Consider the following 21,420-nt stretch of genomic DNA (forward strand, 5'->3'; position numbering starts at 1 on the left):
TGCAGAAACATCTCCCTGATATCTCCGGATGCAGCAACCGGAAACAAGCGAAAACCACTGAGGAGGTCCGGGCCTTTCAAAAGGTGTGAGTTGAACGAAGTCCCATCGACTTTCGCAGCAGCATCCCAAATGAGCCGGATCTTTCCTGGTTTTTTCGAGCTGATGACTACACCTAGCGGAAGGAACCAAGTGTTTCGCAAGTCTATTTCAGCAATTTCTGCCGCACTGGCCTTGTGGATGTATCCTTTACACTCGAGTTCCGTTATCTGCCCCTGAACTCGCTTTATCAATGATGGTTCTTTCTGCAGCTTCTTTTCCAAGGACTTCATTCGACGGATTGCCATGGGATTCCACAGTAAACCCGTTTCAAATCCGCATGATGTACACCGTGTGGTCTCGTCGAGCAATCTTCTTGCTCTCCTGTTATCCTCAGATTCTAGTTTTTCTGAGGTAGTGGAGACTCCACAGTTTTCCATCGTGAAAAAGTCCCTCAGTTGTTCGTTGAGCATGTAGTTCACATCGGACGCAGCAGCAGTGTGAAAGTTGACTGAAGCCCTTGGTGCAGATTGTTTTGATGAACACCCATATATTCCCCAGCCGAGACGACACTTAGCGGCTATTGGATGCTGGGGACCTCCTTCGCACAGTTTCAGTGGAACTCCAAGTCGAAGATTGTCTAGTCCAATCAGTAATTTTGGTTGGACTAGATCGTGTTCCTCTAGTGGCAGGCCTTTGAAGTAAGGAAATCGTTGACTCATGTCACGGTAGTTCAGGCGTTGAGAAGGTAGAACCAGACAGCTCACTGTACGTGCCTGGCAAAGATCGTAATGAGCACTACTGTTTTTCCCCGCAATCTCAAAGTTGATTTGCTGAGACCGCGGCTCCTTGCGTGTCATGTTTCCTGTCCACTGTAGGGTGAGTGGTTTCGTAGGGCCCACAACGCCAAGGTCCTTCGCAACGTTTTCCTCCAGAAGAGTGATTTGTGAGCCTTCGTCGATGAACGCGAAAATAGTTATGCTTTTCTCCTTTCCGTATAAAACTACCGGTAGAATCCGGAATAGTGGTTGATGTTCGTTAGATGAGAGTTGATTCGACGAAATGTTCACGGAATGCGATGACGAGGCGGGATTGGAATTGGAGTGGAGGAGTGTGTGATGTTTCAAACGGCACCCTTCTATTCCACATCCTTTCCATTACTTGCACGGCCATTTTCCGTGGTTGGTCAAGCACGTCCTGCACAAACCTTTGTCCGTTACTAGTTTCCATCGTTCCTCCATAGGTAGCTGCTTGAATTTTACACATTCGGCTATCTTATGGCCTTCATGACTACAAGAACAGCATGTTCGAGCTGATTTGCGTGGATTTCCGGTTTCGCTGAGCTGTTTGAAGCCGGCAGAATTTCCGGAAGAGTGGGTTTGAACCATTGCTCTCTCCTTTGACCGCTGCTTCTCATTTCTCGGGATTTTCTGATATCCAGGAAGCTCGAAACTCACTTCGCTGGCCGCCTTTACCAATCTTTCCATGAACTCCCCAAACGTCAGAACAGATACTCGAAGTCATTGGCTCTTAAATGCAGCCCAATCCATCCTCATCGGTCCTGGCAACTTCTTTACCAGATCCTGCATGAGCATCGGGTTCGAAAGATGGTCTACTTGCTGCGCTGCTTGGAGATGATCAACAAAGTTTTGAACTGCCAGTTCAAATTCGAGGATCGATTCGGGCCGGTCATGTCTAGGGCCCGGTGTCTTTCGAATAGTTTCGAGCAGGGACCTGATGAGTAGTTCCGGGCGTCCATAAAGTGTTCGTAGAGTGTTCATTACTTGTGGCACGCTGGCTGGCAGCAGAAGTCTGCTTCGTACTGCATCTCGAGCATGTCCAACGAGACACGGTTGTAGACGAACGAGGTTTTCAGCATTGGAGTATCCACAACTAATCGTAGACTGTTCAAAACTGCTGATGAACATCGGCCAGTCCACGGGGTTTCCGTTGAAAGTGGGTAAATCCTTTCCGACCACTTGTCGGGCAGCTATTTGCTGAGAACTAAGAGCACCTGGTGAATCACGTGGCATCGGTGGATCTTGCGGAATTGAAGGATCACGTGGTATCGGCGGGTTGATCAAAGTCCGTGGATAACGTACCAACGGTGGACCACGTGGAAAAGGAGGATTTCTAACTCTCGGTGGACTTTGCTTAAGGGAGAACTATGTCTTAAGGGTGTGTTCCATGGACTGCGACGCAGCGACGATGTCATGGAAACTGGATAATCATCGTGTTGAGTGCGTTGACCACAGACCGGCGAGTGATATGGATCTGGTACGATAGGAGGCCATTTTTCTCGAGGAATAGGTTCCGAGGTTGATATGTATCGACGAAATGGTTTTCTAACGATGAGTGATGGTATCTCTAGAGGTGGGATTGTGGTTTGCCGAGGTGATGTTTCTGTACATGAGTGAGCTGGTTGAGCAGAGGTCCAGCGTGGTTGATTTGTGACAGATATAGATGAAAGGATACCACGGCAAGTGGGTACATTCACTGACATCGAAGAGACTCCTTCTGGTAGTAGCTCTTCTGGGGCCGGAGGGACCATTCTGGAATTGTTTCCATCTTGTGGTTCCAATTCCTTCCCGCCAGTCTTCCCATAAGGTTCATTAACATTCAACCATTCCGTAACTTTTTCTCGTGAGCTTGCGATGGAACTCACTAAACTACCACGTTCCGAAATCTGCAACATGATCTCAGTCCTCTCTAAGCGTAATTACCTCTCACCCCAGCAGGCCTGGGTTCAATCCCAGTCGGCGCCGCCGGGATGTTCTGAGGCATAACATCTCGGATCACGCCTTCCTTCGGAAGGGAAGTAAAGCCGTTGGTCCCCGGTTCATGAGTTGATGGGTCGATAGGTAGGGTCCAGGTGTGGGAGCTGCCTTCCTGGCGTCGGTAGCATTGGTGCTCAGCACGGAAAACAAGATCGACGGAAAACAAATCAAGGAAAAAAAAATCTCAGTCCTCTTCTCCAAAGACTCTCTGCGGATAAGCTGCTGTTTCAGCAAATGCGCTTTGTCCACTTCCAGCTTTAGCTGACGCAAACGTAGCTCCTCGTCCAGCAACTTTCGGTTCTCCTCCAACTGGCGTTGTGCTTCTTCGAGCTCGCGTTGTCGGAGTTCTTCTTCCTCCTTGAGCTCTTGTTCCTTAAGTTTAGCCTCTTCCTCTGCCAGTTATAGGTGCTTCTGTACAGCCGACGACCTAGTACTGTTGCTCCGGATAGCCAATTGCGCTTTACTTCCTCTGTCTGAAGTCACTTTTACCTCTGACGTCTTGGATGGCCTCCCTCCAGACGTTTTAGTGGACTGGAAACATGACACGCAAAGAGCCGCGGTCTCAGCAAATCAACTTTGAGATAGCGAGGTAAAACAGTAGTGCTCGTTACGATCTTTGCCATGCACGTACAGTGAGCTGTCTGGTTCTACCTTCTCAACGCCTGAACTACCGTGACATGAGTCAACGATTTCCTTACTTCAAAGGCCTGCCACTAGAAGATCACGATCTAGTCCAACCAAAATTACTGATCGGACTAGACAATCTTCAACATACTAATGCACATTTTATTACTCCACTTATGAGCTGCAACCCACTTAAGAAAAACACACGAGATCCTCGTCCAGGCTTTCGAGTACACAGCGCACCCTTATTCGAGATCACCTCCCGCAAGCTACACCGCACAGGATCAGTTATGAGTATTATAAATAAGATTAGACATGGGAGGCAAGAAATAGACAATAACTTCAGCCCAGCGAATTGAGAAAGTATGTTAATAAAAAGACTGTGCGTAAAGGATGTCATACAGTCCACCGGAATCTGTTGATGTAATCAGTTATTCGAAAAACACATCCAAATTTCTTAAAATCTATTAAAACAAATCGATTGAGCAGTGAGAAAAATGTAGTTGTCATACGCCATACAAATTTGACCCACCCTAATGTCCAGTTTATCCATTTTTAACGTCCTCCATACATCTCCAGAACACCATCGGGCCTATTAGAAATGCGCTTTAAGTGTTACAAATTCTCGGACTCTTTTCCAAAATTTAATTCTGTTAAGAGTTGTCGTTAAACTTGTAGTAGGATGGGTACAGTAGGGAGCAAGGGGAGGGATGGAGTGCCTTCGAATTATACCACTTTTTACAAACTGTTATGAACTATCGTCTAAGTATGGGGCGGCAGGTCTAAAATCTCTCAATAACACCGTTTTGACCATCGTTGATACATTGCAAATAACCTGGCAACACTGGCGACCAAACATTTATTCAACAACAAAAAGTGCAATAATGTGCCATTTAAAATTAACTGTAATTTAAATTTGCGGTCTACATCAATTTGCCCAATTCCACATGAACCTTTTGCATGCAATAGATCTCCCCGTGACAAACCCTCAATTATCGGTACTTAACACTCGAATATATACCTTCGCTTCTTGCACAAACCGGCAATCAATAGAGGGAAACAAACAAACCATGATACTTACGTGTACAGCGGTATCGATTCGTTCCCCTTGTACCAGATGACCAGAATCGCCCGGTCGCCAGCGATGGGCGGCGTGATGTTACACTTCAGCTTGCCGGTCATTCCCTGGACTGCCTCCGCCAGATAAAGTGGTGCTGCAATCGAAAAAGAAAAAAAAATGCAAGAGAAATAAGAGACATGGAAAATAAGGAATTGAATTTAATTTATTGCATTAAGCTCGCCCGCTCGGGTTTCGACGAAATGGAATCCCATGGACCCCACCATGGACGGACAGCAGCAACAGCAGAAGGAAGATAGCAAATTTCATTGCACGATAAATTTTATTTAATTTTGCTGCGAGTTTTTCCATTATTTTCCTTCTTCTGGGTAGCGCATATTGATTCGGTTCGAGCTCGATTTCAAAGTCGACGAACGGGATTGAGGGAATTCACTTATAGTCTCAAATGTATCATTACAAAAAGCTAGTTCCACTGCACTTTTGATCTGCTCGGGAGAAGCTTCGTAAAATCCTGCAAATTACTTCGGCGTCAATTACATCAAACGAGGTCTTCCTGTTCGTTAGCATTAGCAGAACAAATGCCAGATGAGGGAAATTGTTTTGCGGAAATTTTGCAGTTGATTATCGCTACTACCAAACCGCACAATAGAGAGCGAGCATAGCACCGAACCTTTCCATGGTTGAAAATTGAAGAACGAGTGGTTGAGTGGTTGATTTGGATAGCACAGTACAATATGCAAATTACAGCAAATCGGACGTAAAAGAGAAGAAAGTCAGAAACGGTCCGCAAAAAAAAAAGTTCACAAGTCAGAAAAACGTTCCAAGTCCATTAGCAAGAGGCGGAACATGGAAGCGCTTTCATCTCCCATTAACACTTTTTTTCTACGATTCTGACCTTTGTCTTCTGAGGGGAAGCTGGAAGTGATAAAATAGAGGGAATTTTTAAAATGGCATCTGTGGCAAATCGCAAAAAAAAAGTAATAGACTTCAGTTTTAACTGAAACTAGTATAGGACTTTTTCTTCCCTTGTGCGGAAGGTTTTTATGACTCAATACTCGCTCCGTTTCTCTTTGTAAGCAACAATGATGTAGCAGAAGAAGTTGGGCAGATGGATCATTTAGTATTTTATTTTTTCAATGATTTAAATGGATTTGTGACAAATGTGTACCTTAAGACAATATTGTACAAAAAAAAGTTGTATTCGAAAAAGGAACATCACTATTTTTACTTAAAGCTCCAGAATACTTTGGAGAGCATCGAACACGCAAACCAAAAATCTATTACAATGAATGTTAGTTCCGTTTCCTATCATCCTCTGTTCATGAACATCGCAACGAATGTTAGAAATTGACCTTACAGGCGATGTAATGGTTTTATGTCTTTTTTTTATTTCGTGTTCCATCTACGCTTTCGACTATACCAGTAAGCTTGTAGAACGACGCACATTGTAGAACATTGTAGAACGACGCACACACTTGCCTCGAATCTCTCCAGCAGAAAAAGCATACGAAGTCGAGAGTGAGAGGAAATGAGCGCTTCTTCTTTGCTTTTAGGCTATCCATATTCAGGAGCATGGAGAAAGCACAGGTCTGATAATCGAAGCGTTCTTGGTTCGAGTCCAGTCGGCAATCGGATTCCTATTTTTTTCGACATAACTAATTTACCTCACTAATACACTCTACATTTTTCGGTCTCCAATTTTCTTGCATTGGACCGCAGCTAGGTATATCGCATCCTCGGTTCATACGGTCTCCACTAACATCCTCTGATGATGAATCCCACATAATTGTAAGCGAATCTTACATCCCTCGGTTGGGTGTAGTTCTTTTAATTGATCGATAATCTATTATCTTAAATCTTTCCGTTTTTGAATTGGAGGCCCTGATAACGGCCGGTTGTTTTACGAATGCTACCGTGTAGCTGATTAAAAAATAGTGATTATTGATATCTGTATTTTTAACAGTTTGTTTGATATTAAACTATCTCTTCGTTTAATATTGAGCTATACTTGGCATAAACGGCAAAAACGTTTACAAGTTTGCATACAATATTGCTTATTTATGCGATATTGCGCATACATTTTCACGAAATATTGCGTTAATTTTATGTGCGCTATATCTCGTAGAAATTTACATGAATTTTTCGAACGGTGTAAGATCTGGAATATGTAGTGCAAAGGCCGTGAGTGGTCGGAACAAACGTGTTTGTGCTTAGCTCTTTTAATTATTCGAAAATCTATTATCTCACCTCCTTCTGTATTTGAACTGGTGGAACAGAAAAGGGCCATTTTGTTGTTGGTTGTTTGCCTTTTGTTTTTCAAATGGTGGCCCTGAAAAGGACCGTTTGTTGTTTTGCCTGGTGTCCATCGAAAGAGTTGTTGATGGTTCAAAAATATTTCAATATAGAGAACCTGTTTTACCAACCATCTAGATATCTTAAAAGAAATTCTATGGGTAGGTCATTTGATATCCAAGAGATTTACATGCTGGTACTTTCGGGATGGCGTGCTTACACCATTGCACAGCGGTTGAAATTTTGCAGGTGGTCAATAGTGGAACGACTGCAGTAGAACGTCCGAAAGATGGTAAAGCTACTCAGAGAGCCTCCGATGTCCGCGTTCTTCAGGGTCCTACCAAATTTGTGGTGACCATCTCCGTCGCAAAGGAAACTGCCATTTTGGATCGAAGCGAACAAACTGTCGCAAAGTCGAATCGCAGCCAGCTTCAGACACTATCCAAGACGCATTGCAGCAAGCTTTACTCTGTTCGAACGGTTGTCAAATTGATAAACAAAGCAAATGTGTGCAAGATTGTGAGTGACTCTCTTGAAATATCGATTGGTAGTTTGTTGTAGTCCGTTGTTATTGTCGGTCGCGTTTGACACCGGCAAACCCCACACCCGACTTTCGATTTTACTCTCGTTCTGTACAACAACAAAGCGTCGGACATCCGCATCGTGCTCTCTTGCCGTGCGAATCTATTTGCTTTTTGCTTAAAGAAGTGTTACTACTACCTAAAGCTACAACAAATTTAAACAGCACTTTTCAGTGCGCAACCTGTAAAAATTGTCTACCTTGTTCAACTCTTATTCCTCTTCGATCCTTGTTTGGACCCTACCCGAGGTAATCCTTCTTGAATATCGATTTGGAAAATTCCTCTTCGATCCTTCAGATTCTTATAGTAATCTGCTTGGAAGTCGATTTGGATAAAAATTTACTGCCGCCATGGCGCCTAAACGCAAAAGAAAGGGGCAAACTCTTGATCCCTCTTCTGATGAAATTAATTTGAGTAATCAATTTGATTTGCTCACGGATGATGAGAATGATCCATCATCCAAGAAAAGTTCTAGTAAACTTTCCCGGCATAATGTCAAGAAGGAAAAGATTCCCCCTATTGTGATAACCACTTCCGATTTCCATGCTCTTCGCATGGAACTTTTGAATTTCGTGAAAGTTAAGTTTTCACTACAAATTGGACGTCGGGGTGAATGCCGTGTATTGGCTGAAACCTTGGACGGATTTAAATGTCTTCTCAAGTATCTTACTGAGAAGAAGCACAAATTTTTTACTTACGACACCAAAACTGAACGTGTGTTCAAGGTTGTCATGAAAGGACTGCCCAGTGGTGAATCCCTGGATCAGATCAAAGATGAACTGGCAAAATTACTTGGAGTTGTGCCACTCCAAGTAATCAAAATGAAAATGAAATCCCGTCCTGGCGATTCACGCAACGGGATTTCTAATGACTAAACAACCTTAAGGCCTTAGAAAAAGCTAGCCTTATGCTCCATGTCCGAGTGAAGTGGGAACACTTCAGGAAGACTGGAGGAAATTTCCAAAACCTCACTCAGTGCCGTAAGTGCCAGGGATGGGATCACGGAATTAAAAATTGCTACATGCCAGCTTAATACATGAATTGTGGTGATTCCTCTCACGCACAGGACGACTGTCCTGTGAAGGAAGATCCTAAGAAATTTAAATGTTCAAATTGTGGTGAAAACCACAAATCCATTTTTTGGGAATGTAAGACTCGCAAAGCTCGCTCCACGTTTCCGACCAGGTCAGCGAGGAACAAATTCTACATTCGTACCCGGAGGTACAAATATCACCCCTGCTTCAAATTTTTCATCTGTACATACTCCCCTCGCTGCTAACAATGTTCAGCGAGTTAATGGAGCTACCTATGCTACTATTGCAGCGGGTAGAAATCAAAATACTAACCAACGTAATTCTAACGGAAATTACTGCCCCTAAAATGGAATTTTTACAGAAATCATTAATTGACATGATTTCTGATATGCTTAAATCTAACTCCATGTTTGATGCTTTTCGAACTGGAGTAAAATTTGCAAACAATATTGTCATGACTTTAAAATTCAGTAATGGATTTTAAAGCATTAAATATTTTAAATTGGAATGCTCGATCTCTTAAAGATAATGAAGACGAGCTATTTAACGTTTTTAGAGTTCATAACGTGCATATTGCCGTTATAACTGAAACGTTCCTTAAACCTGGCCATAAGGTTAAGAAGGACGCAAATAATTTGATTTGTAGAAATGATCGTCTTGATGGACCCTGTGGTGGCGTTGCCATCATTATTCAAAGACGAATCAAACATAAAATACTTTCTTCATTTGAAACCAAAGTTTTTGAAACTTTGGGTGTTTCTGTTGAAACAAAATTTGGACAACTTACATTTATAACTGCCTATTTGCCATTCCAATGCGTAGGCCAGCAAAAGAATTTTTCAAGGGTGACCTTCAAAAACTTACCCGTCATAGGTCTAAATTCTTTATTATTGGTGATTTTAATGCAAAACACCGCTCATGGAATAATGCTGAAAGCAAATCCAATGGTAATATTCTGTTTGATGATTGTTCTGCTGGTTATTACACAATTCAATATCCAAACAGCCCAACATGCTTTTCTTCAGCAAGAAATCCCTCAACTATTGATTTGGTCTTAACTGATTCATGTCAACTTTGTATCAAATTGGTTACCCATGCTGACTTCGGTTCTGATCACCTTCCAGTAACTTTTGAAATATCCCAAGAAATAATTTCTAATCCCAACAGCTCTATTTTCAATTACCATAGAGCTGATTGGGAGCAATATCGAACATTTATGGAATATAACTTCGATCCAAACATTCCTTTGCAAACCAAAGATGAAACTAATTATGCTCTTGAATCTCTGACTACTTCTATAGTTGAAGCAAGAGCTGCCTCAGTACCAAAATGCGAGGTTAAATTCGATCCAATTATAATAAACGACGATCTTCAGCTCTTGATCCGTCTTAAAAATGACCGTAGGATACAATATCAAAGAACACGCGATCCTGCCATGAAAGTTATCTGGCGGGATTTGCAAAAACAAATTAAAAAGCGATTCTCTGCCCTGAGGAACAAATCTTTTGAAAATAATGTTTCTTAATTAGACCCGCGTTCCAAATCCTTTTGGAAACTTACAAAAATTTTGAAAAAACCTCAAAAGCCTATTCCAGCGCTTAAAGAACGGTGGTAAAATTTTGATCACAAATTTGGAAAAAGCTCAGAACCTTGCAGAGCAATTCGAGAGTTCCCATAATTACAGTTTGGGTCTAACTAGTCCTATTGAGAATGAGGTTGCTCGGGATTATCTGAATAATTTCTCTCGGGAAAATATGTTTGATGATTCCTGGGGGACTGATTTGGACGAAGTAAGGTCTATAGCTAAAAAGTTTAAAAATATGAAAGCCGCAGGTGATGATGGAATTTTCTATATCCTCATCAAAAAACTCCCATAGAGTATCTTGTCTTTCTTGGTAAAATTATTTAACAGATGTTTCCATTTGGCATACTTTCCTGATAAATGAAAAAATGCAAAAGTTGTTCCAATTTTGAAGCCGGATAAAAATCCAGCTGAAGCTTCTAGCTACCGTCCAATAAGTTTGCTTTCTTCAATAAGTAAACTTTTTGAAAAGATAATTTTAAATAGAATGATGCTTCACATCAATACGAACTCAACTTTTGCAGATGAGCAGTTTGGATTTCGCCATGGGCATTCAACTACTCATCAACTCTTAAGAGTTACCAATTTAATTCGTTCAAACAAATCTGAAGGCTACTCAACTGGAGTTGCTCTTCTAGACATAGAAAAAGTATTCGACAGTGTTTGGCATGAAGGTTTGATTGCTAAATTGAAAAAGGCCACCTGTTTTCGGATGCGTTTGAAGTCCTCGCGTTTGGAGCACTGTCTGTCGGAACCTTGTTGTGCACCACCACAGTTGGCGCATTTTAACGCCACCGCTCGCTCCATCCGCAGGGCAGTTGGAAGTGGCGTGTTCTTGAGCGCAGTTGCTGCAGCGTGGCTTGATGTTGCAGTTGCGGATACCGTGTCCAAAATTGAGGCACCGCTGGCACTGCGTTACGTAACGATGGCCGCCACAGTATGGCTCCCTTCGAACGATGATGAAGTAGATCGATCGGATGGCTTGCAGAGCATTGAGCGTCACCGTCCCTTTCTGGAAGTGCACCAGGAAAAGACAATCCGGGTACGTCTTCACGTTTTCGTCTCTCCTCGTCATCCGAAACACAGCGATTGGGGCCAGCTTGTACTGGTCCTTGAGTTCTTCTTCGATCGCCTTGGGATCAACATCCGGTAGACCCCTGATCACTACCTTGAAGGGCTTTTCACCGGGGATGTCGTGCGTGAAGTATTCCGCATTGGAATCCTTCAGGAATTTGACGGCGATTTCGTATTCCGCTTTCGTCCGGAGCATCACCTTAGTGCCGATCCTGCTGATCTTGTACTCAGCTGCGATGCCCAGCGATGCGAAATCGCCAATGAGCGTCTTGAGTGGCACTATCTTTACCACCAGTGGAGGAAGCTTAACTTTCGCCACACTCGGGCCGGCAGAATTCTCGGTTTCGACGGCGTCGCCGAAATCACCGATGTCGCTGGCGTTCGTCGCGGTAACATCGTCGCGTCCGCTCGTACCATCGGACTGTCCTTGGTTCTTCTTCCTCTTTTTTGTCCGCTTCACCGGGACTGGGTTGGTATTCCCAACATCGGTGGGAAGAGTAGCGTACCTATTTAAGGTAGGAACCGAGCTACCCTCACCGCTGTTCTTCTTCTCCGCTTGATCACGAAGTCTGCTCCGGGAGCGCTTGGTATCTTGCACAACAAATATATATGATTTTATCAATCGAAATAAATAGTAATTATAGTAGTAGGTAGTTCGCTAAAGTACTTGATACGAGAGACTAAGTTTTAAGAGTCACCAGCCAGATGAATGGAAATGAAAGGGTGAGGCATGTTTTTAATATGTATGATATATTTGATGCAGGTTCATTGTGGTTATTTCGAATAGAACTGCGGAAATTTTGCCATCTTTTAGTGAGAGTTTATTAGGCTGCCCGTGGAAGTGCATCAGGACCATTCCATTGATCGCTGACATTAGTTCCTGTTCTATTGACCCTTGCAATAACTTCAAAATCAGATTTCTAAAGGTTGTTAGCACACATCGGCACATAACCCAGTTGATTGAACCATTTATCGAACCCCGGAGCCCTATTCTAGCAAAACTTCAGAAACCACTGAAAGGCGAAATCGTTTCAAGTTACCTAACCTCACCCATACTCATCTACCTCCCTGCCTGCCTCCCTCTCAGACCACACCTTCCAATCAATCGCTTTTCGCTTTACTCCAGTCATACAATACTTCTTTTTTTTTCCCCTATTGGATCCTTTTTCCCACGAACACGAGCAGAAAAAAGTCCTTCGAATGCGAAATCAAAGAACCGCAATATGGCAGTCAGAGGGTTCTCCCGGCCAGCAGCAGCCACCACCAACAACATCAACCATTGAAAGGATTTTCGTTCTGATCCCATTTCAAAGTTATTCATACTATGAAAGCCGAAATGTGGACGGCAAACGGCCACGGATCGAGTCTCAATTTTCTTCCACTTTTTTTTTTTGCAAAGAGTTGGGCAAGACCATTCGAGTAAATCGAGTCACTGCAGTTGGAACGTAAACAAGCCGCAGCACACAGCAGTTTTTCGGAACAAATATCGTTAATACTGGTTGGTCGGGGCACTAACCGACCGACCGACCGACTATCGAAGAGCTTTGATTGGTTATAAAAAGGTCACCCGGACGATGACGGCTACGACGACGACAACCATGTCGATGGGATGCTTATTAAAATAAAATTGAATTTTATTGCTTTACACGACATTTACTTGAACGGAGTCCTGTTCGTCGTCGTTGGAGGATTCATTCTGCCGTTCGTTGTTGTTGTTGCTGTTGCTGTTGTGTGTGTAGGGTTGCGGGATTATCTTGATGAGATTTTTTCTCCCTTGTGCTTCGGGGGGTTCACTTTTGGATAGACCGGGATTTTCCCGTTTCAATAAGCCACACGCCAAGAGACGGAATATAATCCAATTTGAAGCGGGAATGACACGGGGATGAAGGTTGCCGGCATTCAGGGGCGAATTCGCCGGAGATTACGCGAAAATCTAATCGAACCATTGCTGTTGAAATGGCGATACTTGGGGAAATGGTTCATTGGCCTGGCCCCGTCCTGACTCAAGATTGTTCAATATGGTTTAAAATAAGATTAATTCTCATTCAGATTGTACTACCCATCCAATAAGTAAAGGGAAGCATGTCGGAAGCTAACAAACATCCTTCGTCGTTGGAATTTGGCTTACCTTCTTCGAGCCAACGGCCAACGATCGTTTCATCTTGGCAAAAACCTTTTATCGTCCATACATGAAGGCTGCAGAAAGGCACTGGCGAAGCTATTAGGGCAAGAAGGGATGCAAAGTGGAAAATCTTCTTGAAAAATCCTGCATCCAATGAATTCTAAATGATTTCTGGATTTTAATAATTGCTGGAGATGTTCCTTGAAACTAGTTACCAGATAATTCAAATCCATTTGGTAAGGACTTTTCAAGCAAACCTGGCTTCGTCCATGGTGGCTGTAGGCATGCAGAAATAGCAAAACAAGCACCACATGAACGCCAGCCTTCCTTGTTAGAAACATACACTGAACATGCTTCAACACATTGTTGCATTTGCTGGTGCTGCTGCTGCTGAAAGTACATTCCAATGCATTTCCCTTCGGGTGCTTCTTTTCGGCCTTTATGTTTTTCGAGCTACTTCCTTCCCTTTAACAGGACACTGGCGAGTGTATGTGAAAGTTTGTACCCACTGCTTGTTATCGATGATTAATTGCGGGGAGGGGGGGAGTGCTGTCAGATCAACCTACTCTGATCATCCGTGTATGAATTTGGATCCAAACGAAAACAAACCATGTACACACAAAAAAAAATCAAATCTAAATAGTATAAAAGCTACGCTGAATCGCAACTCACCTAATAAAATATATCGACCAAAAATATCCATTAGTACCGTCAAAATGACGCGTTCATCCAGATAAAATTGATTAGAAGCAGATTTTTAGCGATGGGCCCAAACTTATATCCATAGGCCAACATTAGAGCCATTTCCCCTATATTACACATTGTTGTATAACGTCTGTATCCATAATGATCCGGATACCTTCAAATCACTTCTTCTTCTTCTTCTTCTTATTCGCATTTCAAGCTTATTGCTTATTGCATATTAGCTTATTCCGTGCTCTCAACTTAGTGTTCTAGGTGCACTTCCACAGTTATTAATTGAGAGCTTTCGATGCTTGTACCATTTATGCATTAGTATAATTGTGTGGCAAGTAAGGGAGAACAGCCCATAATGCACCCCTGGGGTAAAATGCCCACTTTTAGAAAAACAGCGATAACTTTTCCTCAGATGCATTTTCCGGGTAACGGTTTGTGATTGTTTTCAACTGGAGGTTTCACAAATAATTCTTGATCATAAAATCATGTATTGACCTGCTGATTCCTTAAAAAGTAGAAGGGTCTGTGCCTAGGGGCACGAACGGAAGCTTGACGTAGGACCGCTAGTGGAAGGAATAAATGTGAAGAGCATTAAGTTCTTTTAATTGATCAAATCAGGCATAACATTTGATAACGGCACAAAAGCATTTGTAAACAAACATTCTAAGGCCCTTTCTACGCGAATGATGTTGTTGGTTTGCGTGGGCGTACTTGGGTTCGCGTGTAAAGGGCCTAAGAAGGTTTGTTTACAAATGCTTTTGTGCCGTTATCAAATTTTATGCCTGAAATATCTATTATCTCAACTCTTTCCGGTTTTGAATTGTAGGCGATCCAAATTTGTAGTAATCTTTTTCAAAAAGAAAGTTGATTACGAGAATCAATCAGGGTGGCCAGTGAATTTTCATTTTGAAAATCCCGGTTTTTTCCCGGTTTTCCCGGTTCAAATCTTGAAAAATTCCCGGTTGTTAATATGCAACAAAAAAAAAAATTTACTGATAGGATAAAAAAATGTGTTTTAAGAAGATTCCCAAGATTCCCAAGATTCATTTGAAATTTGTGTAGAGTCTGAAACTAGAACTTTTCTTCAAAATTTGTGATTAATAACATGTTTCGTGATGCAAGATTTGGAGAAACAATAATTAAAATGTGAAATTTTGATTTTTTTTTCAAGATCACAGATTTATAAAAAAAAACATCATACTTATGAGTCGTGGAGTCATAATTGACACGCTCTGAGACTTGGAAGCATTTTAAGGGTAATAACAAATTACATAGCAATCTGTAGAATCTGGCGGACAAACCCTGGAATTTTTAGTAAAATTTAAAAGAATTCAAAGTGTTGATTAAAAACAAATATTGAGAAGGATTCCCACACAGTTTTCGAAGGAGAAGAGCAGATTTCCAGAATCATTCTTAGAATTATTTATGAAATCCATAGAAATTGTTAGATGAATTTGGAAGGATTTCTTTGGAGAAGAATGCAAGTTCTAAATTAAACTGTTAGGTAATTTTAGTAGATTTAAAAAAGAATTGTGAAAATAAAAATAAAACATTGCAGAAAATTCCTACGTGGTTCTGATGAGATTTGTATGGGCATCGTGAGGAACATGACAGATTAATTTTAAGAAGAATGCCAAGAGAATTATGATCGGAATTCAACAAAAAACAGAGTTCTTAAAATGTTCTGGCAATAATTTCAACCCTAGTGCGAATGATTCATCACATAACCCAAACAAAATTGATTCCAAAAAATTTGCTGATAATTAGAAAGAAATTCTTTAAAATACTCCAAAGGGTTTATAAATTAATTTTCGAAAAATTTCTTTTGTTTTGAATAGAGTTAAAAGAAATGTTTGAAAAGATTTTTAAAGGAATCAAAGTCTCCGGATAGGCGGGAACGGGAATTATATGAAGGATTCCAATAAATTCTTAGAAGGGGTTGGAAGAAAATTCCTAAAAGAATTCAACGGTAATTATTACGCGGAGCGTTTTCTGGTTTATATCAGAACAATTTCAAGATAATTCAGAGCAGAATTCCAAGTTAATTCTGGAATTCATCATGAGAATTTTGAACAAAGAAAAATTAAAACCCCGGAAAAGAATAATTCAGTTTCGGTTTTTACAAATATTTGTTTCCAAACTCCAGCATCTTCAATGTTTTCTTTAGAGGACCATGCACTTTACATCTGAAATTGAAACGACAAAAATCAATTTGCAATATTGCTGAGTGATTAAATTCTAAAAACAATAAGACGGTATACTGAAGAAAATTATGCAACAAATAGAGCAAGACATTCATTTGCTGAAGGATCACTCTGTTTCAATGGTTTATTCTGAAATTCTGATGTAAAAATTTGTTCCTGATATGGTTAATTTATTTTCCCGGTTCTCTTGCGAAATTCACGGGTTTTTCCCGGTTACTTTCCAAATTCCCGGATTTCCCGGTTTGCTGGCCACCATGAATCAATCAAAATCACTTGCACCCCTGCTTCGAAGTTTGTGTGGTCGTTGGGGGCTTGTGGTTCTGAATATGGACAAACAAGCATAGATAAATTCTATTCCAACTCTTTACTGATGTAAGCTTGATGGCCCTGAAAAGGGCCGTTTTATTGAAGAGGACATCCATGGCCACTTACGCTTGGCGTGTTTAGTGTAGGTGACAGCATCACGGATCTCATTTTCCACGAACACCTTCAGCACACCTCGTAGATCAGACCGGAGATACGTCAGACACTGCGACGGCGAGCCAGACGACGGATGGTGGTTATCTCGAAGAATTTGCGATGACGATTGGCACCTCCTTTGCCACGACGTACTGCTACTATTGCTCACCACGCCGTCCGAAGCGAAAATGAGCTGATATACCAGCATTTTTTTTTTTTTTTATTGCATTTAAATGATCTTTATTTCTTGTGATTGTGTGGTTTACATGTATGAATTTTCAAGTGACACAGATGCGTCTTTTCAACTTTAGTACATTTGAGATTTTAATTATTATTTACAGTTCCTGGTCCTATCAGGCCTTTTTTAAAGTATGACCACCTTGGTGGGATTGGTTTGATTTGAATTGGAAAAAGGAGACTACTTATAACTACTATTTACAACTACAACTAACCTACAACTAATATGTACACCTAACCTACTATATATAAATTGCTTATCAAAGCATGTTCTGATAAATTACATTTTTGTGCAAATTTAGTCTTAATTTCGTTAATTTTGGAATCTATTTTGGCAATGCCTGCCTCTTCATGTAAATTTGTTATTCTAGTGTCGAAAGGACGATCAAGAACCATCCTCAGCACTCTATTCTGAGCTACCTGAATTTTGTTCCTGTGAGTCTGTGCACATGATTCCCACACCGGAGCTGCGTAGAGGATCGCAGGTGCTATGATTTGTTTGTAGACGGCCAGTTTGTTCACCCTTGAGAGGCGGGATCTGCGGCAAATCAGCGGATACAGACACCTAACCAAGACAGAACACTTGACTACTGTTTTCTCTACATGCGAACGGAAGAGGAGCTTTTCATCGAACAACATCCCGAGATAGGTTACTTCGGCGGACCACTCAACCCTTGTGCCATCCATGATTACAGTACAAGAGGGAGCCGGTTTTAGTTTGGGTGATTGCCGATGGAGGAACATGATTGTTTGTGTTTTGGAAGCATTGATTTTGATTTTCCACATGGTGGCATAATCAGCAAAGGCGTTAAGGCATCGTTGAAGTTTGTTCGTTATTTCGCGAGGCATCCTTCCTTTGACGGCTATTGCGGTATCATCTGCGAACAGGAAAAACACGCAACCGTCTCCAAGGGGAGGAATGTCGGAAGTGTAAATGCTGTAAAGCAAGGGGCCCAGCAGACTGCCTTGCGGGACTCCTGCTGGGATGGAAAACGTGTCTGAAAGACAACCATTCAACGATACCTTAAACGACCTTTGCTGGAGGTAGCTACGGGTGATTTTAACCAGATGTAATGGAAAGTTGAAGTTACAAAGCTTGTATACAAGCCCATTGTGCCAGACATTATCAAACGCTTTCTCAACGTCTAACAAGGCCATGGCTGTGGACTTGGATACAGCTTTGTTACTTCGGATGTTATTCATCACTCGCACTAGCTGGTGATTGGTGGAGTGCCCCTTTCTGAACCCAAACTGTTCCGGAAGGAGAATGTTATTTTCCTCGACAAACTTGAGCAAACGATTGAGAATGAGTTTCTCGAACAATTTGCTCAGCGCTGAAAGGAGGCTGATTGGTCTGTAGCTTGAAGCTAGCGTTGGGTCCTTCCCGGGTTTGCGGATAGGTATGATTTTCGCTGTCTTCCAGATACTTGGAAAGTAGTGCAGTTCCAAGCATCTGTTGAAGACAGCAGCCAGCAGAGAGTGAACCTTCATGCTGAGATTTTTCAACACTAGGTTGAATATTCCGTCAAACCCGGGGGCCTTCATGTTTTTGGTGCATTTCAGCGCTGAGCAAATCTGTTCCACTGTGATTCTATCCTCCGGAGGGATGGCACAAGGGGAGGAATCAAGGTTGAGTACGCATTGCTCAACCTGAACTTCGAGCGGACTTTGGATGTTGGAGCCAAGCATGTGCGATTTGGCAATATGCTCACCAATCGCATTTGCTTTCTCCTGAGGGGTGATTATGAGCCGATCGTCATCATTTTCATCTTTTAGTGGCGGAATGGGTTTAGGGTGCGTCTTTAAGACCTTGGCAACTTTCCAGAATGGTCTGGAGCGGTTGTCCAGATTCTGGACAAGCCGCCCGAAACTTTTGTTCCGGAGTGAGACCATTCTGGAAGCAATCTCCTTGTTCAGATCGGCCATTTCACGTTTCCTCGCTTGATCTCCAGTCCTCTCGGAAAAACGTTATTCGTCCGATCGGAAAAACGTTATTCGCCATTTGGATGTGGTTGACTCAAAAAATTGTGAATTCATATCGGCTGAGATTAAAGGGCGTATGGTTTGTATAAAAGCGGACTTGGCTACACGTAGAGGCAGGTCGGTGCTCGGAGTTATAGCTCAGATCGTGAAAAACGGCGTGATTCACACCCGTACTATCGGAATGGTAGAAAGATTTGGACGGAATACGGCGGAAAATATCCGAGACGAAATATTGAAAATTTTGGACAAATTTCATATTAATCTGTGTCAAGTGTATACGATTACTACTGACAATGGTTCAAATTTTATAAAAGGAACGGAATTGTTGAAAAATGCGCAAAATCTTCATTTGTCTGAGCAGGAGTTTGGGATGGCAAGTGATGAAGGGGAAACACATTATGAAGAATCCGCCAATGAGGATGACGAAGAAACGTTAGAAAGCAGCTTTGCTGTTTGGTAAGTACTCTAATAATAATAATAATAAAAATAATAATAATAATAATAATAATAATAATAATAATAATAATCGTAATAGTAATAGTAATAGTAATAGTAAAAGTAAAGTAATGGTAAAAGTAATAGTAATAATAATAATGTTCAAAATAAATATAGGAAATAAAAAGAATCCAAGTTAAATATAAATGAAAAAATATCAACAACAAAAATGAAACAAAGAATGAAAATGGAAAAAAAAAAGCCTAGATTTTTATGAAAATAAGAATGTATCTACCAACATAAACAAAAATGTACTTATAAATAATAACTGATATTCAAATTTAGATTCAAATTGAAGTTATTTGATCCCAATTTTATAAACGTTCACAATACTTACTCAAATACATATGTTGTCATTTTATCGAAACGTTTGTTATTTTCTGACTGTATAACCATATCCTAACAGAGTCCCAACAAACATTGAAAGCTGAATAATTACTTATTTAGCAAATAATTTGCTTCTGCAGCTAAAAAAGCTTTTAATCTACTCGAATTGTTTGCTGGGGTCTACATAACATGTAAACTCACCACTTATACAATACCATGACAAATCACATGATATATTATAAAGTTATCTGGAATTGATCTTATGAATTATTTCCAACATCATCAATAATAGGATGAGGATTGATGAATAGGATAGGGATTACAAAGAGTCTTACAGCGAAGGGATATACTTCTAAAAAAATGGTTTTTCAAACTTTTCAGTAATGACAATGACACGGAATCGTTAGACGATCTTTCCGATGATGAAGCTGATGATAATGAAGCTACAGATGATCTACTCATAATTGAACAGGGCCATCTTACAGGCGTAAGATGCGCGGCTCATGATGTGCAGTTGGCTGTTTACGATGTACTAAAGAAAAAATCAGTGGCAAAGTTTCTTGCCATTGTCCGGAAGCTGGTTAAGACAATGCGAGCTCAGCCATATGTCAATTCTTTTCGTCTAAATGAGTCCAAAAAACTGCCATTCTATGATGGCGAAACAAGATGGGGATCTGCGTATCTTATGGTTGAATGTTTGCACGATCAGAAAGATTTCATTGTGTCATTATTGCCAGCAGAAATACAGAAACAATTCAACTCGCGTTTCTGGCAAACGGTTGATAAATTTGTAACTGCAACGAAACCTGTGTTCATTCTTACCAAGAGGATTCAGGAGGAAAATCTCATATGCGGCAGCTTCTATTTGTATTGGACAGAATGTACGTTGGAACTGACTGAAATTAACGGAACATTTGCTCGGCAGCTAAACGAAGCGTTGAAAACCAGACAATATATGTGGTTTCAAAACGATGCATTTCTAGCTGCAATGTATATGGATCCTCGACTGTATGCTTTTAATCCAACCGTGCTGTCTTATGAGCAACAAGAAAAAGCTATTGTAAGTGTTTTCGATTTCTGTTAAAAAATAACACAGAGTTTAACACATTTGATTTTCAGAAACACCTGCTTATAACTTGGAAGAGTCTTAAAAAATTGCATGGAGAGACAACCAACGTACCTAATGTCCCAGTGGCGTCTTCATCTGGCTTAGGAAATCTGTCTCGCGTTGGCCAGTTGTTGACAACAAATCGGCAGATGCAATCGTCGGAAATGGGCGGTTTCGTAAAGCGTATCCGTAAGCTGTGGTTGGAACCATCATTGCCCCTGGACGAAGATGTAGTGGTATGGTGGAACAAGAACCGAAAGCTCGATCCTGAAATGGCTATGCTTGCAGAGACAGTGCTGCAGATGCCTTGCACGCAAGTGTCTGTCGAACGCGCTTTTAACAGCCTTGGTCAAATAATGACCAAACATCGTACTAAATTAGGATCGGCCACGTTTGAAAAAATACTATTTGTTAGAGCAAATGGTAATATTATTGATAATATTTACTTTAACTATAAGGCTTAAGGTACGTTGACTGCTCTACGTATGTTCATTAAACGTGTTTTTTTATTATTCTTACATTTCCACATATTTGACTAATAAAAGAGCAACAATATGTTTATCGTTTTTATCTTTGTCATAAACTTTCTGCTGTTTCTTGATCTGATGACTATTAGATGCTTCTTAAAAGCTTTTTTTTATCGATATGTGAGCTGAAAATAAGCGGGAATATCTTTACATGGTCGTGAGGATGCAAAGAGAAAGTCGACGA

At 41.2% G+C, this 21,420-nt stretch overlaps 1 protein-coding gene across 1 annotated transcript in view; it reads right to left on the reverse strand.

Moving 5' to 3' along the window:
* The window catches only part of side-VIII (sidestep VIII), a 961,237-nt gene that overhangs the window by 384,122 nt on the left and 555,695 nt on the right, over positions 1 to 21,420 (reverse strand). The window contains exon 2 of the mRNA XM_065223526.1: positions 4,519 to 4,651. Within this exon, the coding sequence (XP_065079598.1) occupies positions 4,519 to 4,651 (133 nt within the window). The remainder of the gene's footprint in view (positions 1 to 4,518; positions 4,652 to 21,420) is intronic.

Source organism: Ochlerotatus camptorhynchus, unplaced genomic scaffold (assembly GCF_037179485.1).
Source record: "Ochlerotatus camptorhynchus isolate MF236.1 unplaced genomic scaffold, CSIRO-AGI_Acam_v1.1 ptg000193l, whole genome shotgun sequence".
Taxonomy (NCBI): Eukaryota; Metazoa; Arthropoda; class Insecta; order Diptera; family Culicidae; genus Ochlerotatus; species Ochlerotatus camptorhynchus.